Raw genomic sequence first — 27,374 nt, forward strand, 5'->3', positions numbered from 1 at the left:
AGCTTCTGAGAGTAGGAGTGATGATCTCGAATGAGGTTCCTCCTGTCCATGTCATCTTATTCAATATAAATCTAAACGTAAAACTGATCATAGATCAGCACTGTTACTCTAAGTGGTTTTGTGAATGCAGGCCCTGATTCTAGATCAGCTGCTGGTGTAATATGTACTCAGGTCATGGTCCTAGAAAGGGTAATCATCACTGGTAATGTTACCCTCTCAACATTCATATGATGCAATAAGGCAAAAAATCCATCAAGTATTTATTCCAATGCTAATTGCTTTACAGCATCAGTGAATCACTTACCACAGGATTGCCGACACTTTATCAAAGCAACCATTACAAAGCACATTCATAAAGGAGTTCATCTGGTGATATTATAGGACAGTGTTATGTTTGGGGGGCTGGTGACATAACACTTTCCCTTCTTTCTCTCACCCCTACCCCATCCCTTCTCTAGTGTAGGCTTCTCTCACCCCTTCCCTTCTCTCAACCCTACCCCATCCCTTCTCTAGTGTAGGCTTCTCTCACCCCTTCCCTTCTCTCAACCCTACCCCATCCCTTCTCTAGTGTAGGCTTCTCTCACCCCTTCCCTTCTCTAGTGTAGAGTGTAGGCTTCTCTCACCCCTTCTCTAGTGTAGGGTGTAGGCCTCCTCAAGAGTATTACAAAAAGTTTAGGAAAAGATTCATTCAATCAAACAAAAAAAAATGACTCTCCTATAGTCCATGCACTTAATGCATTTTAGTAAACAACTGAAATCTATATGATTAAACTAAGACCAACAAATGTATTACCATAAAGACAAACCCAGAGTTGTGAGTTGTAGCATGGTAACTCTATTTCCTTAGACAGCAAGCTACACCATACTAGGTAAAGTATAAAACATTAGTGGCACGACTTCAATACAACAAGCAAAACATGTTTGCAATTTTTTTTGGACAAAACACAAATCAGGGAAGCGTAAAGAGTTCCTTCCCTAGTGAGGCCAGAAGCTCCATGCAACACCAGGAAGAACCAGAGCTACTATGATGGAAGAGAAGAGGTTAACGCCATTGTTGTCCAGGATAGGCTTCCCACATATCCGCTTAGTTGTCACAGACGCATAGTTAACCACCTTTCCAAGGCTTTCGTCATAACCTGGGGAAGAAGGGACATCATACATGTGTAAGAGTGGAGCAGACATTTTTTTTAATGCCTGCAATGTTTTAAATTCAAGAAAGACACTTCAAGAACCTGCTAATACATGGATATCAAACATCTATAAATATATATATATTTTTTTTAATGGGTCAATTCAACATGAAAAAATCAAAATAAACGAATAACAAAGTCCTTACAGAAATTATTCAGACCCCTTGACTTTTTCCACATTTTGTTACAGCCTTATTCTAAAATGTATTAAATGAAGAAGAAAAAATATAATCTATCTACACACAATACCCCAAAACGACAGTGAAAACAGGTTTAGACATTTTTGCAAAATGTATAAAAAAATAAACAGATACCTTATTTGCTATGAAACTTGAAATTGAGCTCAGATTAATCCTGTTTCCATGAATCATCCTTGACATGTTTCTACAACTTGATTGGAGTCCACATCTGGTAAATTCAATTGATTGGACATGATTTGGAAAGGAACACACCTGTCTATATAAAAGGTTCCACAGTTAACAATGCATGTCAGAGCAAAAACCAAGCCACAAGGTCATAGGAATTGTCCGTAGAGCTCGGAGACAGGATTGTGTCAAGGCACAGATCTGGGGAAGGGTACCAAAAAATGTCTGCAGCATTGAAGGTCCCCAAGAGTTTGGAGTTTGCCAAAAGGCACCTAAAGGACTCTCAGACCATGAGAAACCAGATTCTCTGGTCTGATGAAACCAAGATTGAACTCTTTGGCCTGAATGCAAAGCGTCACATCTGGAGGAAACCTGGCACCATCCCTACAGTGAAGCATGGTGGCGGCAGCATCATGATGATGTTGGGATATGTTTCAGTGGCAGGGACTGGGAGACTAGTCCGGATCGAGGGAAAGATGAACAGAGCAAAGTACAGAGAGATCCTTGATGAAAACCTGCTCTAGAGCGCTCAGGACCTCAGACTGGGGCGAACGTTCACCTTCCAACAGGAGAACAACCCTAAGCACACAGCCAAGACAACGCAGGAGTGGCTTCGGGAAAAGTCTCTGAATGTCCTTTAGTGGCCCAGCCAGAGCCCGGACTTGAACCTGATCGAACATCTCTGGAGACCTAAAAAATAGCTGTGCAGCAACACTCCCCATCCAACCTGGCAGAGCTTGAGAGGATCTGCAGAGAAGAATGGGAGAAACTCCCCAAATACAGGTGTGCCAAGCTTGTAGCATCATACCCCAGAAGACTCAAGGCTGTAATCGCTGCCAAAGATGCTTCAACAAAGTACTGAGTAAAGGGTCTGAATACTTATGTAAATTAGATATATATATTTTTTATATATATTTGCTCAAATTTCTACAAAACAGTTTTTGCTTTGTCATTATGGGGCATTGTGTGTAGATTGACTTAAAAAAAAACAATTTTAGAATAAGGCTGTAACATAACAAAATGTGAAAAAAGACAAGGGGTCTGAATGCACTGTATATATTCTATATCTGTAGTTAGTTATGTATACTTTTCCCTGATGATAACGTGAATATCTAATCCCTGATGATAACGTGAATATCTAATCCCTGATAATAACACAACTAATCCCTGATAATAACACAACTAGTCCCTGATAATAACACAACTAATCCCTGATAATAACACAACTAATCCCTGATAATAACACAACTAATCCCTGATAATAACACATTAATAACTCATTGTTGTCAGACCCACCTGAGTACTGCCAGTGTGCTCCCAGGACAGAGTCCAACATGGACCCCAATAGGCCAGCCATGGCTCCATAGACTATGATTGGCCACTGGGGATCAGCCAGGTGCAGGTCACGGACCAATAGGATCTGAGATATATAGTAAGCCACGCCCACTGCCAGGCCCCCAGGAAGCTAGCCAGTAGACCCACTGGGGTCACTCCTCCATTGGTCCCTGTGAAAAGAACAGTTAACACCCTTTACAACATGTTGTTTTACTAGTCTCCTGGGGAGGAGCATTGTTAGGAACAGGATGCAGCAAGACTACACTATTTACAGTAAGTGATTATTGTCAACGTATCTACTTTGAAACTGTGTCAAAGTCTGTCTCAGAGGTTAGCACTCAACACAAAACACTGCCGCCCAACGTGGGGCTCGAACCCACGACCCTGAGATTAAGAGTCTCATGCTCTACCGACTGAGCTAGCCGGGCCTGAGGGTAACTGGAATTCCCCCGCATATAGGAATGTGAAAATGAGTCAGGAACCCCGCCCCCTCCTAGTTTCACATCACCTGCCACAGTCAGTTACTGTTAGGCTCTTCTTACACAACACTGTCAATAGATAGACATTATTTACATTACATTTCAATGAACTGCCTCCAACCCAGTCTTTTATCCTCTTACTCAATGTGAAAAGTTGTTGACTGAACAGTCAGTCAACAGATTATTGACTTTCTTTCCAACCAAGCCTCTCGTGTCTGACTAACCGGTGCCCCTGTATATAGCCTCCTTATTGTTCTTTAAGGTTACTTTTTATTTAACTTTTTACTTTAGTTTTATTTAGTTCATATTTTCTTAACTCTATTTCTTGAACTACATTGTTGGTTAAGACCTTGTCATTTAGCATTTCAATGTACCTGTTGTACTCGGAGCATGTGACGAATAAAATTTGATTTGATCACACATTCATCAGAAGAAAGGCTTTCAAAATCAAAAGCCCAACGTGGGGCTCAAACCCACAACCCTGAGATTAAGAGTCTCATGCTCTACCGACTGAGCTAGCAGGGCTTGCATCACTACACAACACCACCCACATACAGACCTCACAGGGTCTGAACCAACCCTGCCCACTGACAGACCTCACAGGGTCTGAACCAACCCTGCCCACTGACAGACCTCACAGGGTCTGAACCAACCCTGCCCACAGACAGACCTCACAGGGTCTGAACCAACCCTGCCCACTGACAGACCTCACAGGGTCTGAACCAACCCTGCCCACTGACAGACCTCACAGGGTCTGAACCAACCCTGCCCACTGACAGACCTCACAGGGTCTGAACCAACCCCGCCCACTGACAGACCTCACAGGGTCTGAACCAACCCCTGCCCACTGACAGACCTCACAGGGTCTGAACCAACCCCTGCCCACTGACAGACCTCACAGGGCGTGAACCAACCCTGCCCACTGACAGACCTCACAGGGCGTGAACCAACCCCGCCCACTGACAGACCTCACAGGGCGTGAACCAACCCTGCCCACTGACAGACCTCACAGGGTCTGAACCAACCCTGCCCACTGACAGACCTCACAGGGTCTGAACCAACCCTGCCCATTGACAGACCTCACAGGGTGTGAACCAACCCTGCCCACTGACAGACCTCACAGGGTCTGAACCAACCCTGCCCATGACAGACCTAGGGTGACCAACCCTGCCCACTGACAGACCTCACAGGGTCTGAACCAACCCTGCCCACTGACAGACCTCACAGGGTCTGAACCAACCCTGCCCACTGACAGACCTCACAGGGCGTGAACCAACCCTGCCCATTGACAGACCTCAGGGTGTGAATCAACCCTGCCTCTTCAATTTCACCAGTCCTCTATTTCATCACCCTAGTACTTATCCCTAGGGTGATGAAGCTACACAGTCAACAAATACTGGTCATTTATGTTGCATGTGTATTAACCACTATACCTCTAAGGCTGCTTTCCCAGGCACCCATTAAGTCCTAGTCTAAAAAGCATGCCCATTTGATATTGTTCATAGGTAGTGCTTTTCAGTGGAGGACTATAATCTGTGTCCAGGAAACTAGCCCCAAGCCTCTGAAGCTCAATGGTATCCAAATCAAAAGGTCAGCGCCCAACGTGGGGCTCGAACCCACGACCCTGAGATTAAGAGTCTCATGCTCTACCGACTGAGCTAGCCGGGCTTGCACAATCCACAACATCCCAAAATAACACAACTGTTTGACCAGGTTGGGAAATGACTAGTCTAGAGACAGTAACAACTCTCAAACATAATTACCCTCTTTCTACATACAGTCTGCAACTCAAATGGCACCCTATTCCCTATATAGTGCACTACTTTTGACCAGGGTATTTGTGCCATTTGGACTTAGACATAGTGTGGGGCTGAAAACCATGGTCCAAAAGGTCTCATGATCCCCCCTGTAGAGAAACAGAGTCTGCCAGACGTAGCCCGAATATGCATAAATCCTTTAACTTCCTGTTAACAAGCCTCATGGCAGCATGACATGACCTTTGATCCTGTCCTATACCCTAATCCTCCACTTGTGATAGGATAAAGCACCATTAGAGCATAATAACACCATTATAAACATTAGTTTAGTCATTACTCGTTACTTATATACAAGTGCCTTCAAAAAGTATTCAGACCCCTTGGTTTTTTTACACATTTTGTTACATTACAGCATTATTCTAATATGAATTAAATAAAAAATCCTCAGCAATCTACACATAATACCCCATAACTTTTGACTGGTACTGTGTATCATATATATATATATATATAGACAAATAAAATTTGATTTGTAAAGTGGTTGTTCCACTGGATATCATAAGGTGAATGCACCAATTTGTAAGTCGCTCTGGATAAGAGCGTCTGCTAAATGACTTAAATGTAATGTAAATGTAATGCTCACACATTTGTCAGAAGAAAGGCTTTCAAATCAAAAGGTAGCGCCCAACGTGGGGCTCGAACCCACGACCCTGAGATTAAGAGTCTCATGCTCTACCGACTGAGCTAGCCGGGCTTGCATCACTATATAACACCACCCACATACAGACCTCACAGGGAGTGACACAACCCTGCCCATTGACAGACCTTACAGGGTCTGAACTATCTCTCTATATCAGTACCAGTCGAAAGTTGACACCTACTCATTCCAGGGTTTTTCTTAAGTTTTACTATTTTCTACATTGTAAAACAATAGTAAAGACCAACTATGATATAACACATATGGAATCATGTAGTATATATTTTATATTCTTCAAAGTAGCCACCATTTCCCTTGATGACAGCTTTACACACTCTTGGCATTCTCTCAACCAGCTTCATGAGGAATGATTTTACAACAGTTTTGAAGGAGTTCCCACATATGCTGAGCACTTGTTGGCTGCTTTTCCTTCACTCTGCGGTCCAACTCATCCCAAACCATCTCATTTGGGTTGAGGTCAGATGATTGTGGAGGCCAGTGAAGAGGCGACTCCAGGATGCTGGCCTTCTAGGCAGAGTTGCAAAGAAAAAGCCATATCTCAGACTGGCTAAAGAAATAAAAGATTAAGATTGTGTTCTTTTGCCAAGCTTAATCTTTTACTTCTTTGGCCAGTGTTTTGCGGGTACTATTTCATGACGCTGCCAGTTGAGGACTTGTGAGGCATCTGTTTCTCAAACTAGACACACTAATGTACTTGTCCTCTTGCTCAGTTGTGCACCGGGGCCTCCCACTCCTCTTTCTATTCTGGTTAGAGCCAGTTTGCTCTGTTCTGTGAAGGGAGGAGTACACAGCGTTGTACGAGATCTTCAGTTTCTTGGAAATTTCTTGCATGCAATAGCCTTCATTTCTCAGAACAAGAATAGACTGAAGAGTTTCAGAAGAAAGGTCTTTGTTTCTGGCCATTTTGAGCCTAGTCTAAAGAAGGCCAGTTCTTTTGCTTCTTTAAATCAGCACAACAGTTTTCAGCTGTGCTAACATAACTATTTTGTAATTTTCTAATAATCAATTAGCCTTTTAAAATTATAAACTTGGATTCGCTAACACAACGTGCCATTGGAACACAGGAGAGATTGTTGCTGATAATGGCCTCTGTACGCCTATGTAGATATTCCATAATAAAAATTTAAAAAACAGCTGTTTCCAGCTACAATAGTAATTTACAACATTAACAATGTCTACACTGTATTTCGGATCAATTTGATGTTATTTTAAATGGATCAAAAAAATTATTTAAAAAAACAAGAACATTTCTAAGTGACCCCAAACTTTTGAACGGTAGTGTACACACACACGGTTTATTTCTGTATTATCAAATTAGGAGAGACAAACTTATCACACCAGTCAGAGTTATACTTAAACTACATCTTTAATAATAAGAGCTTTGCAATAGCAATGACTTAACGATTCACCATTTTCTAATGATCCGTTGAGTGGCAACACAATGGCTACTGAGATCTTTTATAGCAAAGATCCACCACATAACAAACCACAGATCTTAGGAACAGTTCACAAAGTGAGACTTTATAAATGAGAAAGGAGTATCCCGTAGCCAGAGAGCATTCACTACAAATTATCATTCAGTTTTGCCCCTAAGACGAGGTTGCTATCTTGTTCCTATTACTCCTAGCACAAAAACACCAACTCAACCAATGGCATAAATCAATTGTAAACTCTAGACACTACCACACACCTCCCCAAGGCCAAATGAGAGTGACTGGCACACAGACATTATGGAAACCAGTAATTGGTTCCCCATTAATCACACCATCCCTTCACATGGTTTAGCAGATACATTCACATATGAAGACAATGTTCCCTCCTGTCCTCTTCCCTTTCTGATATTCTGCATAGCACCAGGGACATGTGAAAGACAAGCCTGACCTCTCCCCTCTCTGGGCCCCAGGTGACAGAGCCCCAGCTGAGGGAAGAAGTGCAACTGCCAACACCAGAGTCCGAAGGGATACATTCTAATAACAAGTATATCACATAAGCATATTATGCAGATAAGACAACTTAATTATCTATGTTACCCAACTAATTCTGATTCATCCACCACAACACACACACAACGGCCCCTTACGTAGGTGATGAGCCTGGGTTTGGTCTGACTGAGGACGGGCCCCACCTCTGATGCCCAGGTGTGTGTGTACCTGTAGGGACCTCTCTCCAGGAGGTGATGAGCCTGGGTTTGGTCTGACTGAGGACGGGCCCCACCTCTGATGCCCAGGTGTCCCCCGTAGAGCAGGCCAAGGCCCCCAGCAGAGACAGACACATCCAGGAGGCCGAGTACTGCTTCCCAAAGTCCACCGGCATCTCCCCTGGACCCACCTGATTATAACCAGGACCACACAATGGAAATAACCTCAGATGAGTGACAGATGTATGGTTGGCTCACTTGGCTGAGGCAGCTGTTATATGTATTCAAATATATAATTAAATTGACTGATTGACCTCGATCATATATAGCAGGGCCAGCTCTGTGGGGACACCACCGTTACAGAACACCTGCACCCAGTTCCTCTGACCACCTGGAGGGCAAAGAGGACACACATTAAAATGATAGTTCACCTCCAAATGTTTCACTTCCTTTTGACTTCACTGGGGGTGGGTTTCCTTGTTAAATAAGCTACACTTCAAAAAGGTGAACTATCCCTTTAAGGTCAAATGACTTACGCAGGTTTGTTTTAAAAAAAGGCAGACTAAGCAATCCAGTAGCAGGCTGTTGCTTACTGGAGAGTGGCCTGACTGGGGTGTGGACTGACTGTCTCTAGAGAGTCATTTGGCCTAGCTGCTGGCCTAGCTGCTGTAGCTCGTTACCTTCTTTATAGTCAGAGTCTAGCTTCTTCTTGACTTCTTCTTTCCAGCGTGTCAGCTTGGAGGAAGTGATGAAGAAAGCCAGCAGGGCAGAGAAGAAACTCATGTTGGCCATGGTGAGGATGAAGCCGACCAGCAGGGCTGTAGGGACAGGGAACAAAAGCATGAAAACAATGCAACTCAAACACACTTGCCTGATCCCAGATCTGTTTGTACTTGTTTATTGCCAACTCTTTTGGCCATTGTTATGACCACGTGTTTGTTTAACATAACAACAGCCACAGGAGCTGGCTCTAACAGATCTGGGACCAGGTTACAAACTAGGTCTAACTACCTTATCAGAACATCTACTCTCTCCGTATGATGTTTGAGAAAATCATGATGGAAGTGGCCATTTTGTTTCTATATATATATATATATATATATATATATATATATATGCCTCCTGTAAGACCCTATGATCTGTGAACTGTACACGATACAGACATCTTGTTGTCAATATACTCCTTATAGTGTGCCATATGGAGTATGTCTTGATTATGAAATACATTCTTTTTTTTACATTAATTTATTCAACATTAAATATTCATATGAATATCTGAAAAGTAACTTTTTTGATTTCGTTCATTTTAAGACATATTGTTTGGAACAATATACTCTACAAATACATCACATTACCAGAGTGGGCTCTCTGCTAATTTAAGTTATGATACATTTTATGAACACCACTAACACAGTGAATGGGAAAATGGATTCAAAAAGAACTCCCTCTGCTGCTGATTTGCTGAATGTGCAATCATGTGATTGGTTAATGACCTATAATGTACATTTCTATGTATAAAATGTGTTATATCTTAAAGTACCAGAGAACCCACTTTGAAATTTGACATCTTTGAAGATTATATTGTTGAATTAATATTCATATTTTTTTATGTTGGGTAAAGTAAATGTGATAACATTTATTTCTGAATCTAGCTGTACTCCATATTTGAGAGCACACTATAATGAGTATATTGACTCCAAGATGGTCTGTATCATGTACGGTTCAAGGATCATGGGGTCTTACAGAAGGCATGTATAGGTTTAAAAAGAGCCTAAAATGACCACTTCCCTCATGATTTTCTCAAAAATAGTTTGTGATACAAAATGTCAAAAGAACCTTCCTCACAGTTTCTATGTGAGAATTGCCAGAACAATCCGCTAAACCAAAGATATTTCTGGGCTATTCTGCTGTGGAATGTACCAATTAGCACATGAATAAACTGCTTTAGTCAGTTGAATAATGTGACTCAGCACAGACCCCGATTAAAAGAATGGTGACTAAATAATTTCTCTCAGATCCAGATCACTACATCACGAGGACTGCTGATGGCCTGGCTAATATGTGACTGACGTCAGGGGCAACCACTCTTCTCACACACGTACGCCTGGGGCTGCTGGAACTGTGTGGAATGCATCTTAGAATGAATAATAGCATTAAACACCCAACAGAGACTCCTAAGGTTAAAGTGATACTTGGGATTTTGGCAATGAGGCCCTTTATCTACCTCCCCAGAGTCCGATGAACTCCTGGATAACATTATTATGTCTCTGTGTCCAGTATAAAGGAAGTTAGATGTAGACAGTACATTGCCTGGAAGTATATGGGTGATGCTAGTTAGCGTTGGCTCACGAAACTACATGTAACTTCCTTTATACTGGACACGGAGACATAAAAATGGTTCATCTGACTCTGGGGAAGTAGATCAAAGAGCCTCATTGCCAAAATCCCAAAGTACCTCTTTAATAGTTTTCCCCCTAATAATTTGTTGGGTGAGTTTGAGACTTGATGGATCAATATTAATTAATATAAATATATTTTTTGGAAGAAAACATTAATGATATTTTTAAGGCTGTTTAAAAAAAATTATGCTCAATTTCTGCTTGATGTTTCTTTGTTTCCATGCTGCCTGCTGCAAATCATTCACTTTATCAAATCAGTCTTTGCTTTTGAAATGCCAATCTTTATCTGGTTGGCATTTCATATTCAAAATAATGTGGAAACCTTGAACATTGTCCTATCTTTAATCATGTTCATCCCCTGTTTGTTTCATCAACAAAGCATGTACAAAATAGTATTATGCAGTACTTATATACAGTACCAGTCAAAAGTTTTAGACTATGAAATAATACATATGGAATCATGTAGTAACCAAACAAGTGTTAAATCAAAATGTATTTTATTTGAGATTCTTCAAAGTAGCCACCCTTTGCCTTGATGACAGCTTTGCACATTCTTGGGATTCTCTCAACCAGCTTCATGAGGTAGTCACTGGAATCCATTTCAATTAACAGGTGTACCTTGTTAAAAGTTAATATTTGGAATTAATTTTCTTCTTAATGCCTTTGAGCCAATCAAATGACAGTCCATCATTACTTTAAGACATGAAGGTCAGTCAATCTGGAAAATGTCAAGAACTTTGAAAGTTTCTTCAAGCGCAGTCGAAAAAACCATTAAGCGCTATGATGAAACTGGCTCTCATGAGGACCGCCACAGGAAAGGAAGACCCAGAGTTACCTCTGCTGCAGAGGATAAGTTCATTAGAGAGTTACCAGCCTCAGAAATGGCTTCCCAAATAAATGCTTCAGAGTTTAAGTAAAAAGAGACTTCACACAGTTGATGTTGATTCAGGCCTTCTTGGTCTAATTGCTGCAAAGAAACCAGTACTAAAGGACACCAATAAGAAGAAGAGACTAGCTTGGGCCAAGAAACACGAGCAATGGACATTAGACCGGTGGAAATCTGTCCTTTCGTCTGATCAGTCCAAATTTGAGATTTTTGGTTCCAACCTCCGTGTCTTTATGAGACGCAGAGTAGGTGAACAGATGATCTCCGCATGTGTGGTTCCCACGTGATGCATGGAGGAGGAGGTGTGATGGTGCTTTGCTGGTGACACTGTTGGTGATTTATTTAGAATTCAAGGCACACTTAACCAGCATGGCTACCACAGCATTATACAGCGATACGCCATCCCATCTGGTTTGCGCTTAGTGGGACTATCATTTGTTTTTCAACAGGACAATGACCCAACACACTTCCAGGCTGTGTAAGGGCTATTTGACCAAGGAGTGATGGAGTATTGCATCAGATGACCTGGCCTCCACAATCACCCGAACTCAATCCAATTGAGATGGTTTGGGATGAGTTGAACCGCAGAGTGAAGGAAAAGCAGCCAACAAGTGCTCAGCGTATGTGGGAACTCTTTCAAGACTGCTGGAAAAGCATTCTAGGTGAAGCTGGTTGAGAGAATGCCAAGAGTGTGCAAAGCTGTCATCAAGACACAGGGTGGCTACTTTGAAGAATCTAAAATATATTTAAATTTGTTTAACACTTTTTTGGTTACTACATGATTCCATATGTGTTATTTTATAGTTTTGATGTATTCACTATTATTCTACGATGTAGAAAATAGTCAAAATAAAGAAAAACCCTGGAATGAGGTGTCCAAACTTTTGACTAGTACTGTATACTTAATAGTATTATATAGTGCATTCGGAAAGTATTCAGACCCCTTGACTTCTTCCACATTATCCTAAAATGGATTAAACATTTTAAATCTACACACATTACCCCATAATCACAAAGCGAAAACAGGTTTAGAATTTTTGCAAATTAATAATTTAGGTATTTATTTTGAATAATACCTTATTTACATATTCAGACCACAGTAAAAAGTACATGAGTTTGCCAAAAGGCACCTAAAGACTCTCAGACCATGAAAAACAAGATTCTCTGGTCTGATGGAACCATGATTGAACCCTTTGGCCTGAATGTCAAGCGTCACGTCTGGAGGAAACCTGGCACCATCCCTACAGTGAAGCACAGTGGTGGCAGCATCATGCTGTGGGGATGTTTTTTAGCATCAGGGACTGGGAGACTAGTCAGGATTGAGGGAAAGATGAATGGCGCAAAGTACAGAGAGATCCTTGAAGAAAACCGCTCTGGAGTGCTTACAACCTCAGACTGAGGTGAAGGTTCACCTTCCAACAGGACAACGCAGGAGTGGCTTTGGGACAAGTCTCTGAATGTCCTTGAGTGGCCCATCCAAAGTCCGGACTTTAACCTGATCGAACATCTCTGGAGAGGCCTGAAAATAGCTGTGCAGCGACACTCCCCATCCAACTTGAAAGAGCTTGAGAGGATCTGCAGAGAAGAATGGGATAAACTCCCCAAATACAGGTGGGCCAAGCTTGGAGTGTCATACCCAAGAAGACTTTAGGCTGTAATCGCTGCCAAAGCTTTAACAAAGTACTCAATAAAAGGTCTGAATAACTATGTAAATATGATATGTTTATTAATGTTTTTTAAAGTAACAAAATGTGGAAAATCAAGGGGTCTGAATACTTTCTGAATGCACTGTAGATACTGAATAGTATTATACAGTAGATATAGATATTGAATATTATCATACAGTACATATAGATACTGAATAGTATTATACAGTGGATATAGATATCATAAAATGAGAGGTACAGTATGTATAATTGGAATTATATACAAATACTCTCACACTATATAAAAAGTATTTATTAATTGACCTAATCAAGAGTAGCAGTAGTAGTAGATCATGTGGTCTTACCTCTCCAATGGAGGAGAGGGTAGCTCCTATCAGCTGTTGTAGTACTAGTAGTAATAGTATATAATGTGGTCTTACCTCTCCAATGGAGGAGAGGGTAGCTCCTATCAGCTGTTGTAGTACTAGTAGTAATAGTATATAATGTGGTCTTACCTCTCCAATGGAGGAGAGGGTAGCTCCTATCAGCTGTTGTAGTACTAGTAGTAATAGTATATAATGTGGTCTTACCTCTCCAATGGAGGAGGGGGTAGCTCCTATCAGCTGTTGTAGTACTAGTAGTAATAGTATATAATGTGGTCTTACCTCTCCAAGGGAGGAGGGGGTAGCTCCTATCAGCTGTTGTTGTCGTGGTGGTAGTAGTAGTAACAATCATTTTTATGGGAGCATCATTTGAGGAGAATATTTATTTGACCCAGACAATTAGTAACAGCATCATGATGATCTGTTTAACATGATGACATCACAGGTGAAAGAAACCGATGACTGATCATAACAGAAACCAGTATTGAATCACAGTCTGATTTGGCAAACAAAAGCTGAACATGCCAGTGCTTCCCCTATATTCATTTAGCAGCGGCGGGCCGCCACACCAAAAAATATTAATATGGCAAAAACGTTTTCAGTGTGAACTTAAAAACGACTAAAACCATATATAAAGTATGTAGAAAAGATAATGGAGCTATATCTTTTAAAAAAAGATAATCTTTGAGAACTAACCATCACCAAAATAAAAACTAGACAGTCAGAGAATCTAAAATGTAAAAAATGGCATGGCATGGGGCCCCAATAGATTTGTTTTAAGAACGTTTTAGTTATACGGCATAAGCCATGGCAAAATGTGTAGAATTGCAGAAAATTATCTTTAAAAAAAAATACAAAACATTCTCAGCCCCATGAAAGTGTATAATTGCAAGAAACTCTTTAAAACTGTGGCCACGCCCACTACCACACCCAGAAGTATTATTACCTACTAGCTACAGTGTATTGTTGTTGCGTTTTAGATTTAAGTTAATTCGTATTGGGTTTGTTCTTTTAGCCGTTTCTGCGTTGTTTCTCAGTAGACAGGGGCAATAAGTTGTCAGGTACAGGGTTTTGAACTTAGTGCTGCTTAAGCAGTACACAATTGGGTCCACTAGACAATCCATGTGGGAAAAAACTATGAAACCATCATAGACCTGAATAGCTATATTCTCAGCATTCTGTAAATCCATGGCTCTGACAATCAACAGAACAATTCTAGCTATGGTGCAAGGCAGGAAACAGAAAGAAAAGACCAGCATGACAGAGGTGACCAGAAACACTGCTCGACGCAGCTTGGTCCTGTCACCTACTGTCTTCTTTTTGAGTCTGTTGACAATGCGGACCGTGCAGTACACCAACACAAAGAAAGGGATGAGAATCTGGGTGAAAAACACAACCTCTCTCAGAGTGTCAGTGATGTCCCCATGACTGCCACAGCAACCAGTCTTCAGCATGGTGGGGATCGTCAAAGGGAGCAGTACTAGCCAGATGATGACAGATATATGAGGAGACTTTTTGAGGACAAAGTCCTTGTTCCCAGGATGAACCACGTTGAAGTAGCGATCAAGTGAAATCACAGCCAGGAAGCCGATACTGGCACCTCGGTTCAGAAACAGCATGAAGAGCATGGCTTTGCAGATGCTTCCGTCCATACTCTGCCGCTCTCCGTGAAGAAAATTGTACGCGTTCACTGGCAAACAGCCCAGCAGAAGAAGGTCAGCCAACACGAGATTGAACAGGAAAAGGTTGTTGGAGTTCCGTTTCCAGAACTCCAGCTTGAAGATGAAGAGGTAAAGCACTGAGAGGTTAAGAGGCACAGCCAGGGTGAACTCCACAATCATCACAGAGGCGTAAAATGTGTACAAGGGCAGATTATCTGCTGTGCAGTTATCATTCAGAAGATCCTCTTCCATAATATGAACTGTCAAAACCTGTCCCTTTTACAGTCAGTCTGATCCTGTCCGAATCCTTAAGAAGGAAAAGCAGTCCTCTAGAGTCCTCAAAGCCAAGTGAGTCTGTTTAAGGGAAGGGAAGCAAGCTCCTATTCCGTGTGCAGACTTGGTGAAACTGAAGGACTGTACTTCAGTCTGGAAGTAATTCCCCCCAGGCAGCAGTTGTAAATTGTTCAGTCTTGTTGGTTGAGCACCTTCCATTCCTGAGTAGGCGAGTCACCACAGGACCAATAAATAAGCAGCTGGTCCCATGAGGGATTGAGGATATAGTGGAAGACATTGCATCAACACACAACAACAATTTTCCCCCATATTTATCATATTGGGGCGGCAGGTAGCCTAGTGGTTAGAGCGTTGGGCCAGTAACCGAAAGGTTGCTGGATCGAATCCCCAAGCTGACAAAGTACAAAATCTGTCGTTCTACCCCTGAACAAGAGGCGTAAAATGTGTTAACCCACTGTTCCTAGGCCGTCATTGTAAATTAGAATTTGTTCTTAACTGACTCAGTGACCTTTTTCCTTTGCGACATATTTCCTTGTAACTCCCTGCTGAATTCCTATATGAAGTAGGCCGAAGTAAGTGCAGGGGCGTGCTTCTGGTTGCACAACACATCAGTGGGAATTCAAATGTAGTTGAGGCTGTCATAACACGTTTTGATTGATTAAACACACAGAACTACAAGGTGAAGACACAGGCAGTTCTTAGCTGGAAGTCATAGAATACATCATGAGCAGGAATCTTTTATTTTGATTCATTGATTTATGTTCTAATGTTTGTTTACCTCCCAGGGCTCCGCTGTGGTCCAGACTCCTCTTCTTCAGGGCCCGTGTGGTGAGAGTCAGAGGAACCAGGATGGAGAACAACCATCGCCATGGAGACACCGGCTGGAGAGTGCCTGGAATGACAGAAGGTCCAGGACTCAGTAATACACACACGCATTGAATTAGGTTATAGCTCTAGATAATATTCAGTGTTTCATCAAGCAGTGCTTCATCCTCTAACAAACATCTACTACTGAAACCATCTCTCCTTGTCTATATTCTGGAATGAGGTGAATAGAAGCCTCTCTCTTTTAGGCAGGGGGGCAACAGAACTAGGCGGGGGGGAGCAACAGAGCTAGGAAGGGGGGCCCATCTTGCTTATATAGTGTTGAGAGAAAGTTTGCACCCTTTAGCATTGTCTTTATTTCTGCAACAAAACATGTTCTCCCCTCTTATGGGTAACGGTGAGAGCATGTGAGCATGTTCTGCAGCCTCTAAACTTCTCACTCATCCGTATTCATGACTCATTCATGTTTTTTTTCTTAATCATGGAACTATCAGGATTCATTTAGAAGTGTTCTGAAACATCTATTCTTACTTATATATGGGACCAAATACTAAACTTTTCACTACTTTAATCCACTTTGAGCTCATTAATCTAGAGATTCACATACTTTGTCCCACAAAGAAATGTAATGTTGGATCAATTTTCTCAATAAAGAAATTCAAAAGTACAATTGTTTTTGTGTTATTTGTTTAATCAGATTAACTTGATCTATTATTAGGAGTAGGATTTAGATGATCTGATGACAGTTTAGGTAACATTTATGCAGAAAAAATAATATTTTAAAGGGTTAACAAACTTTTTATAAACCAACAATGGTAGGGAAAACACTGGACATAACTGACAAGGTGTGTGTGAGCATGTGCACACACAAACGCAAGTGTGTCTTACCATAATATGTGCTGGCTGTGATGGAAATGATCCAGAAGAAGAGGGAGATGGCCAGGGTGGCACACAACACGATCATATCAGTCATCATCTTGAGATATTCTTTCATTGGTATCTCATCCTCAAAACGCATTGTGGAAGAAGGGAATAGAACCTGTGGAAGTCATCGACATTACCTCAGGCACTTGTTTAGTTATATGACATGGCTTACAGGGGACAGTTAGTAGCCTGGTCCAAGGTCTGTTTGTACTGTCTTGCCAACTCCTGTGGGCACATTGAAACACCAGGCAGGTCTGGGACCAGGCTAGTCTGGGCAGACGCTGGTGGGCTTTATGGATCTCCATCATAAACCCACTAACAGCTTCCCAGGCTAGGTAGGACCAGGCCATTACTCCTAAAAACGTAAGGCTGACCGGACAGCGCCATATGTCGCTAGCTAACGTTAGATGTCTACTGGTGTGGAACTAGCAGCTAGCTAGCAAGCTAATAAGTCGGAAAGTGGGCTAAAGAAAATAGGGTAAAGGTTGCACCTGAAGTAGCCGAAGCCATGGCTTGTGTATCCTGCTTCTTCATTGTGGGGAAGTGCCAAAACAACTAGCTAATGTAACTTGTCCCTATAAGATAACTTAGCGAGATGAGACGATTCACAGCTGTCACAGTACTGAAGCGTCGTCAGATTTCAAAACACAGGATTCGTTGTTCATCTTCTGTGGATGTTTTATGGCGGTTGGGAACCAACTTTAAGGTGCATTACCGCCTCTAACTGGACTGGAGTGTGGACCAGAGACAGGGAACGTCTAAATCCTACCCAATTTTCTCAACTCCTTAAGAAAACGGAATGCATAATGAAATACCACATTCCCTTATGATTTCCCCAGCAGTTCACTGTCATTGTTGACTGAGAACCGGATGTGGATTTAAAGAAATACATGCGTATTTCCGCTAATCTGTCAGATTAAAGCTTCAGTGCTCATATTTCACAAAAAAAGTATTATTCACCAAACACAAATCTATCAATACGTTTGAGTAATAAATACAAAATCAAATATATTATTCAGCGTTTATGTGATTTTTTTCACTATTAGGATATCCATGTATTACTTACATATATTTAAACATCATGAATTTCAGGGGCCTCATGTATCAACCATGTGCAGGCACAAATCTGTGCATAAACCATGCGTGGGATCATTTCCACGCAAAGTGTGAGATTTATGAATATGAACGTTTGCTTGAGTGTGACAGTAAATTTACGCACAGCCATAAACATGCGTAGGCACAGTGCCAAGTGGTGGAATAAGGGAACTGCTTGTCAAGCCTGTGGAAAATATATGTTGATAATGTGTGAAATTATTCCGAGTAATACTTCCATGAATTTTCGATTGAATTGTATATTCATGCAACACATATTGACAGGCTACATATATTGTAATGAAACAGCAGGCAGGGAGCAGGTCTCGAACCCTCGACCGGCGCGCTATCGACTGTGCCGCAGAAGCATGCTCAAGCGGCAGAGTCGATTTCCGCTCTTATAAACCCAGGGTCGTTACAATAATTTGACCACATCAGTGCATTTGTTATGATAATAATCCATATACTGTACAGTAATTTGTTAAAATAGAGGCAAGTGTTAAAGTTAAACCATTGTAGAAATACTATAAAAGACTGAGATAATGGAAATCAAATGAGAGATGGCTGATCATGCGCTGTTAGAAGATCTGGCACACGCTTCATTTCGCAGAGCGCGTTTTTAGAGACCGATGGTACTGTTTTCCAGAAAGTACAAATTGGTTTATCAGATATCGTTCCCCAAAGAATTTGTTCTTAACTGACTTGCCTAATTAAATAAAGGTTAACTTATATATATAAACAAATCACACTTTTTCTATGCGTAGGAACATTCTACATTCGGTTCATAAGTAGTATTTTAGAATAGTTTCTAGCAATATTGATAAATGAGGCCCCTGACATTTTATAGAGTGTAAGCCAGGCATGTTTTAATATTGTGGCTAGCGTAGCACACGCAGATGTGTGGAACTTACTCCTTAGCCTAGGTGTCTCGCTTGCATCGCGTCATTAGCTAGCTTTACCTCAACACGTTTAATGGAAGACAGTCATGTGTGTGCTATAAGGGCTGACGTGCCGAGTTCGCGGCAGGCATGGACCGAATCGGGAGGAAGGGGTACTAGCTAACACGTTTTACACTAGCCTATTTAAATGTTTAATATACTTACATACAATGAATTAACCCGTGTGTCAATATAAAAGTAGTCATAAGCAGGCATTGGCTATTACTGCAATCTCATAAAGCTATCAACTTTCAGTTCCAGGGAGTAGAGTGGTCTTCTGTTAAAATAAAAGCTAAACATAACACTCTTTCTTTACAAACAAACTCACCACCAATAGTTTACCATCAAAGTACACTAGTGTGTACACTATAAAGCATTATGGTTAAAAGCCCTTGTTACCTACCCAATTGTAACGAAATTGTCTGCTGGTCGAAAATCCTCTATCACTACCTTCTGAAATCAAACAGTCATGATGACTTTTTAGAGCGGACTTGGATTCACCATGAATCAAAAAGCATGTCAAATAATTTGTAGTATGACGTGATATCAAGAAGCCCCCGCCACTGACTGAGGACTCTTTGATTGAGCCCTGTAATACCAGGAAACTCCATAGCTGTTTTCCTGTAATACCAGGAAAACGGCTTCACAGTGGTGTGTTGGAAAGACGAACTGAAAGACATACATTATATTTTTATACATTCATAGAGGGTTTAGACCGTATCGACGTCAGAGTAATAACCACGTCTGTTCTGTGGGACATCTGTGGGGGAAATTCTTGCAGAATCCCCCAGCATGAATTAATGAATAGGCCTATCAGGTTTGCAAATCCCCCTGATAAAGCCCCAGGCTGGACATATTAATTAAGTTATAGGCCTATCAAAGTTTCAAAACCCTCGATAAACCCCAAGGCTGGACCGAGACTAATTAATGAATAGGCCTATCAGAGTTACAAAACACCCAATAAAACCCCAGGCTGGGCCTAGACAGTGGTGGACTATTTCAGGAGTAGAACAGGATACCTGTAGTTACAATATCCGCCCAGTAGAGGGGGACCTCAGCCCACTTTAAATCACATCAAATCCATGATCAATGAATCCACTCAATCCAGATTTCCATCCAGATTTCAACCCATGTATTCTGCTCGGTCTAGAACATCAATATAAAGGATATGACAGACACACATTATACTCATAATGAATAAGCACTCTCAAGCAGTTGGCATTTAAGTGATAATGCCCGAGAAGCTGGTGTTTGGAGGATATATTGACACGGGTGTTGTTCGTTGAGGGCCGGCAAACTGCGCCAATATATCCTCCAAACACCGGCTTCGACGGCATTATCACTTTTATACAATGGGTTAGCAACATATTCAAATAATGATTGACATATTTTCATTAAAAACAGTATTTTTATTAATTTATTCATACTATTTCATCCTTCCACAAGATATAGTTCCGACACAAATCTAGGGTTGCTAGAGACATGACCCAGTCGTTAAGTCTTTATGTCTGTATCTAGAGACGCGACCCAGTCGTTAAGTCTTTATGTCTGTATCTATGGACGTTACCCAGTCGTTAAGTCTTTATGTCTGTATCTATGGACGTTACCCAGTCGTTAAGTCTTTATGTCTGTATCTATGGACGTTACCCAGTCGTTAAGTCTTTATGTCTGTATCTATGGACGTTACCCAGTCGTTAAGTCTTTATGTCTGTATCTATGGACTTTACCCAGTCGTTAAGTCTTTATGTCTGTATCTATGGACGTTACCCAGTCGTTAAGTCTTTATGTCTGTATCTATGGACGTTACCCAATCGTTAAGTCTTTATGTCTGTATCTATGGACGTTACCCAGTCGTTAAGTCTTTATGTCTGTATCTATGGACGTTACCCAGTCGTTAAGTCTTTATGTCTGTATCTATGGACGTTACCCAGTCGTTAAGCCTTTATGTCTGTATCTATGGACGTTACCCAGTCGTTAAGTCTTTATGTCTGTATCTATGGACGTTACCCAGTCGTTAAGTCTTTATGTCTGTATCTATGGACGTTACCCAGTCGTTAAGCCTTCATGTCTGTATCTATGGACGTTACCCCGTCGTTAAGTCTTTATGTCTGTATCTATGGACGTTACCCAGTCGTTAAGTCTTTATGTCTGTATCTATGGACGTTACCCAGTCGTTAAGTCTTTATGTCTGTATCTATGGACGTTACCCAGTCGTTAAGTCTTTATGTCTGTATCTATGGACGTTACCCAGTCGTTAAGTCTTTAGGTCTGTATCTATGGACGTTACCCAGTCGTTAAGTTTTTATGTCTGTATCTATGGACGTTACCCAGTCGTTAAGCCTTTATGTCTGTATCTATGGACGTTACCCAGTCGTTAGGTCTTTACGTCTGTATCTATGGACGTTACCCAGTCGTTAAGTCTTTATGTCTGTATCTATGGACGTTACCCAGTCGTTAAGTCTTTATGTCTGTATCTATGGACGTTACCCAGTCGTTAAGCCTTTATGTCTGTATCTATGGACGTTACCCAGTCGTTAAGCCTTTATGTCTGTATCTATGGACGTTACCCAGTCGTTAAGCCTTTATGTCTGTATCTATGGACGTTACCCAGTCGTTAAGGCTTTATGTCTGTATCTATGGACGTTACCCAGTCGTTAAGTCTTTATGTCTGTATCTATGGACGTTACCCAGTCGTTAAGTCTTTATGTCTGTATCTATGGACGTTACCCAGTCGTTAAGTCTTTATGTCTGTATCTATGGACGTTACCCAGTCGTTAAGTCTTTATGTCTGTATCTATGGACGTTACCCAGTCGTTAAGTCTTTATGTCTGTATCTATGGACGTTACCCAGTCGTTAAGCCTTTATGTCTGTATCTATGGACGTTACCCAGTCGTTAAGCCTTTATGTCTGTATCTATGGACGTTACCCAGTCGTTAAGTCTTTATGTCTGTATCTATGGACGTTACCCAGTCTTTAAGTCTTTATGTCTGTATCTATGGACGTTACCCAGTCGTTAAGTCTTTATGTCTGTATCTATGGACGTTACCCAGTTGTTAAGTCTTTATGTCTGTATCTATGGACGTTACCCAGTCGTTAAGCCTTTATGTCTGTATCTATGGACGTTACCCAGTCGTTAAGTCTTTATGTCTGTATCTATGGACGTTACCCAGTCGTTAAGTCTTTATGTCTGTATCTATGGACGTTACCCAGTCGTTAAGTCTTTATGTCTGTATCTATGGACGTTACCCAGTCGTTAAGCCTTCATGTCTGTATCTATGGACGTTACCCAGTCGTTAAGTCTTTATGTCTGTATCTATGGACGTTACCCAGTCGTTAAGCCTTTATGTCTGTATCTATGGACGTTACCCAGTTGTTAAGTCTTTATGTCTGTATCTATGGACGTTACCCAGTCGTTAAGTCTTTATGTCTGTATCTATGGACGCGACCCAGTCGTTAAGTCTTTATGTCTGTATCTATGGACGTTACCCAGTCGTTAAGTCTTTATGTCTGTATCTATGGACGTTACCCAGTCGTTAAGTCTTTATGTCTGTATCTATGGACGTTACCCAGTCGTTAAGCCTTTCTGTCTGTATCTATGGACGTTACCCAGTCGTTAAGCCTTTATGTCTGTATCTATGGACGTTACCCAGTCGTTAAGCCTTTATGTCTGTATCTATGGACGTTACCCAGTCGTTAAGTCTTTATGTCTGTATCTATGGGACGTTACCCAGTCGTTAAGTCTTTATGTCTGTATCTATGGACGTTACCCAGTCGTTAAGTCTTTATGTCTGTATCTATGGACGTTACCCAGTCGTTAAGTCTTTATGTCTGTATCTATGGACGTTACCCAGTCGTTAAGCCTTTATGTCTGTATCTATGGACGTTACCCAGTCGTTAGGTCTTTATGTCTGTATCTATGGACGTTACCCAGTCGTTAAGCCTTTATGTCTGTATCTATGGACGTTACCCAGTCGTTAAGTCTTTATGTCTGTATCTATGGACGTTACCCAGTCGTTAAGTCTTTATGTCTGTATCTATGGACGTTACCCAGTCGTTAAGTCTTTATGTCTGTATCTATGGACGTTACCCAGTCGTTAAGTCTTTATGTCTGTATCTATGGGACGCGACCCAGTCGTTAAGTCTTTATGTCTGTATCTATGGACGTTACCCAGTCGTTAAGTCTTTATGTCTGTATCTATGGACGTTACCCAGTCGTTAAGTCTTTATGTCTGTATCTATGGGACGTTACCCAGTCGTTAAGTCTTTATGTCTGTATCTATGGACGTTACCCAGTCGTTAAGCCTTTATGTCTGTATCTATGGACTTTACCCAGTCGTTAAGTCTTTATGTCTGTATCTATGGACGTTACTCAGTCGTTAAGCCTTTATGTCTGTATCTATGGACTTTACCCAGTCGTTAAGTCTTTATGTCTGTATCTATGGACGTTACCCAGTCGTTAAGTCTTTATGTCTGTATCTATGGACGCGACCCAGTCGTTAAGTCTTTATGTCTGTATCTATGGACGTTACCCAGTCGTTAAGTCTTTATGTCTGTATCTATGGACGTTACCCAGTCGTTCGTTCTAAATGTTCCATTCCATACTGGCTGGCAACGTTCTTATCCCGTACCTGCTAGCTAGCTAGCCAACTATGGCTAACTTACAGTCACGTCAAACAGTGCAGCCAGAATAACAACAGTAGCTGCATTTGCATTTGTTTAAGCTGTTTTCTAGTGACATTTATTTGGATACATCAATAACAATGAGCTAATGAGGTGCGATTTCGCCTGGCATAGAAAATGTGCTCTCTTGTCAGGACACTGTTGTTCAGAGGAGCTAGCCAACAACACAGCTAACACAATCACTTCAAACTGAAGCTGGAAAGTCTGCAAACTAGCTGCACTTCGTTTTGTTTGACCTTTTTCAATTTACATTTTTTTGCATATATCCATCAAAATGATGCCAGCTGATTCATGATTTTGACTGGCTAAGAAACGCTGCCTGTCTCTCGTCCCCGACACGTTCATTACAATGGGACTGGTGGAGATCGAATTTGAATATTGACATTTTTTTGCAAATGTCAGAGAGATTTATTCAAATCTACGCTGTTGAAAACTAAATGCTAGTCTAAAAGAAATGTGAGATAATGTGTAGATGCTTTTTATAGTGGAGATTAAGTTGATAAATTGCCTGGCTGGTCTGATGAGACACTGGATTGCGCAGTCAGATGGAACAGAGTAAATAGTCATTTTAACGCCATAGATTTAGCCGGTGGTAACTTGTGGAACAGACACCGTCTGGAATGCGGTTTTAACCAATCAGCATTCAACACTATTGTTCCTCCAAGCTCGACACCAAGCTCAGAGCCCTGGGTCAGGACAATACCCTCTGCAACTGGATCCTGGACTTCCTGACGGGCAGACCACAGGCTGTGAGGATTGGCAACAACACCTTCTCCACACTGACTCAACACAAGGCCCCCCAGGGGTGTGTCATCAGTCCTCTGCTGTACTTCCTGTTCACCCACCGACTGTGTGGCTTTGCACAACACCAACTCCATCATTAAGTTCTGACGACACCGCGGTTGTAGGCCTGATAACCAACAATGACGAGTCAGCCTATAGGGAGGAGATAAGTGAACTGGCATTGTGTTGCCAGGACAACAACCTCTCCCTCAATGTCAGCAAAACAAAGTTCTTGGTTGTTGACTTCAGGAAGCATAGGAGGGAACATGCCCGATCCACATCAAAGGGACTGCAGTAAGGTAAATCCATTTGAATACATTTGTCCATTACCAAGTCAAATCAAATGTTATTTGTCACATGCTTTGTAAACAACAGGTGTAAACAGTGAAATGCTTACTAACAGGCCCATTCTCAACAAAGCATTTACATTTGACATTTTAGTCATTTAGCAAACGCTCTTATCCAGAGCGACTTACAGTAGTGAATGCACACATTCCATAATTTCCCCCCCCCCATACTGGTCCCCCATGGGAATCGAACCCACAACCCTGGCGTTGCAAACACCATGCTCTACCAACTGAGCCACACGGGACCTGTATGGGGTCCAATGCAGAGAGGAAAAATAATTGCAACATTATAACACAAGGAATAAATACACAGTGAGTAATGATAACTTCGCTGTATACACAGGGTACCAGTACCAAGTCAATGTGCAGGGGTACAAGGTAATTGAGGTAGATATGTACATATAGGTAGGGGTAAAGTGACTAGGCAACAGGATAGATAATAAATGATTACAGCAGCATATGTGAAAAGAGGTCAATGCAGATAGTCCAGGTAGCTATTTGGTTAACTATTTAACTAGATATTTATCAGTCTTGTGGTTTGGGGGTAGAAGCTGTTCAGAGTCCTGTTGGTGCCAGACTTGGTGCATCGGTACCACTTGCTGTGAGGTAGCAGAGAGAACAGTCTATGACTTGGGTGGCTGGAGTCTGACAATTTTTAGGGTCTTCCTCTGACACCTTGTCTGGTATAGAAGTCCTGGATGGCAGGGAGCTCGGCCCCAGTGATGTACTGGGCCATACACACTACCCTCTGTAACGTCTTGCAGTCGGACGCCAAGCAGTTGCCATACCAAGAGGTATGCTCTCAATGGTACAGAAGTATAACTTTTTGAGGATCTGAGGGCCCCATGCCGAATCTTAGCAGCCTCCTGAGGGAGAAGAGATATTGTTGTGCCTTCTTCACGACTGTGTTGGTGTGTGTGGACCATGATAATTCGTTAGTGATGTGGACACTGAGAAAACATTCTCTTATGTGTGGACCTCCAACCATCTTCGTGGTACCATTTGAAAGTTTACATTTCAATTTTATCCCTATGTCAGTACATTTATCATCCAAAACATGACACCCACCCTGTATTCAAGAGCATTTTGTGTCTCAACTGATGGTGGGCCCAACACAAAACCTAAGATGATGTAAAATAGTGACTAAGTTACAACATATGTGAATATGAAAAAAAATCGGAGTTTACACGTTTTAGATAATTCATGTTTAATGTATAAAAAAAAATGTATCTCAACAAATGATTTAAAAAACGTTTGACAACCCTGTTTGTAAGATTTTAAATGATATCAAACTCAACCGTTTCTCTTTTCCAGTGATGAAGACATGTATGTCTCATGGTATAGTGGGGTATGAAATGATAAAGACATGTATGTCTCATGGTATAGTGGGGTATGAAGGGATGAAGACATGTATGTCTCATGGTATAGTGGGGTATGAAGGGATAAAGACATGTCTCTCATGGTATAGTGGGGTATGAAGGGATGAAGACATGTCTCTCATGGTATAGTGGGGTATGAAGGGATGAAGACATGTCTCTCATGGTATAGTGGGGTATGAAGGGATGAAGACATGTCTCTCATGGTATAGTGGGGTATGAAGGGATGAAGACATGTCTCTCATGGTATAGTGGGGTATGAAGGGATGAAGACATGTCTCTCATGGTATAGTGGGGTATGAAGGGATAAAGACATGTCTCTCATGGTATAGTGGGGTATGAAGGGATGAAGACATGTCTCCATGGTATAGTGGGGTATGAAGGGATGAAGACATGTCTCTCATGGTATAGTGGGGTATGAAGGGATGAAGACATGTCTCCATGGTATAGTGGGGTATGAAGGGATAAAGACATGTCTCTCATGGTATAGTGGGGTATGAAGGGATGAAGACATGTCTCTCATGGTATAGTGGGGTATGAAGGGATAAAGACATGTCTCTCATGGTATAGTGGGGTATGAAGGGATGAAGACATGTCTCCATGGTATAGTGGGGTATGAAGGGATAAAGACATGTCTCTCATGGTATAGTGGGGTATGAAGGGATGAAGACATGTCTCTCATGGTATAGTGGGGTATGAAGGGATGAAGACATGTCTCTCATGGTATAGTGGGGTATGCTAAATGGGTCAACTCTGAGCACCTTGATCTCCTGAGTCATTTTCTGACCACTTCTTTAATGGGAAAACCTGTATGGAAAGATCGGTTTAAATCAAAAGGGATGCTGTCAAGAAGTGATTGAATTCAAAATGGATTTAGCCAGTAGAGAGAGTCAGACGTTTTAAGTTCCTTGTCGTCCACATCACCAAGGACTTGACATGAACCAATAACACCACCACTCTTGTCAAGAGTCCTCCTCCATAAAACTACTGCTGCACCTTCGAGAGCGTCCTGACCGGATGCATCACGGCTTGTTATGGAAATTGCTCTGTCCACGGCCACAAAGCCCTCCAGCGGTTGGTGAAGACGGCCCAGTACATCACTAGAACAAGGCCCTCCAGCGGGTTGTGTAGACGGCCCAGTACATCACTCGAACAAGG

The 27,374-nt window shown here is 41.6% G+C and overlaps 2 protein-coding genes and 3 non-coding genes across 5 annotated transcripts; all 5 read right to left on the reverse strand.

Annotated features, from left to right (window-relative positions):
* Positions 1-247: 247 nt before the first annotated feature.
* Positions 248-17,860, reverse strand: LOC106609837 (transmembrane protein 19). The gene is given in 9 exon segments (XM_014208856.2): positions 248-1,136; positions 2,852-3,016; positions 3,019-3,060; positions 7,995-8,172; positions 8,296-8,372; positions 8,662-8,799; positions 16,029-16,142; positions 16,964-17,114; positions 17,491-17,860. Coding segments are annotated over 8 exon segments (1,005 nt in total). The 5' UTR covers positions 17,094-17,114; positions 17,491-17,860; the 3' UTR covers positions 248-975.
* On the reverse strand, positions 3,246-3,318 carry trnak-cuu (transfer RNA lysine (anticodon CUU)). The gene has a single exon. It is a non-coding gene; the product is annotated as a tRNA-Lys (tRNA).
* On the reverse strand, positions 4,965-5,037 carry trnak-cuu (transfer RNA lysine (anticodon CUU)). Its single transcript has one exon. It is a non-coding gene; the product is annotated as a tRNA-Lys (tRNA).
* Positions 5,808-5,880, reverse strand: trnak-cuu (transfer RNA lysine (anticodon CUU)). Its single transcript has one exon. It is a non-coding gene; the product is annotated as a tRNA-Lys (tRNA).
* LOC106609838 (hydroxycarboxylic acid receptor 2-like) lies at positions 12,981-16,022 on the reverse strand. The gene is made up of 2 exons (XM_014208857.2): positions 13,578-16,022; positions 12,981-13,502 (listed from the first exon to the last, which is right to left on the reverse strand). The coding sequence occupies exon 1, from the start codon at positions 15,206-15,208 to the stop codon at positions 14,249-14,251; it is 960 nt and encodes a 319-aa protein (XP_014064332.2). The 5' UTR covers positions 15,209-16,022; the 3' UTR covers positions 12,981-13,502; positions 13,578-14,248.
* Positions 17,861-27,374: the final 9,514 nt, after the last annotated feature.

This window comes from Salmo salar, chromosome ssa17 (genome assembly GCF_905237065.1).
Source record: "Salmo salar chromosome ssa17, Ssal_v3.1, whole genome shotgun sequence".
Lineage (NCBI taxonomy): Eukaryota > Metazoa > Chordata > Actinopteri > Salmoniformes > Salmonidae > Salmo > Salmo salar.

Coding starts and splice junctions, on each gene's coding strand:
- LOC106609838 (XM_014208857.2), bottom strand. CDS start 15,208: ATGGAAGAGGATCTTCTGAATGATAACTGCACAGCAGATAATCTGCCC.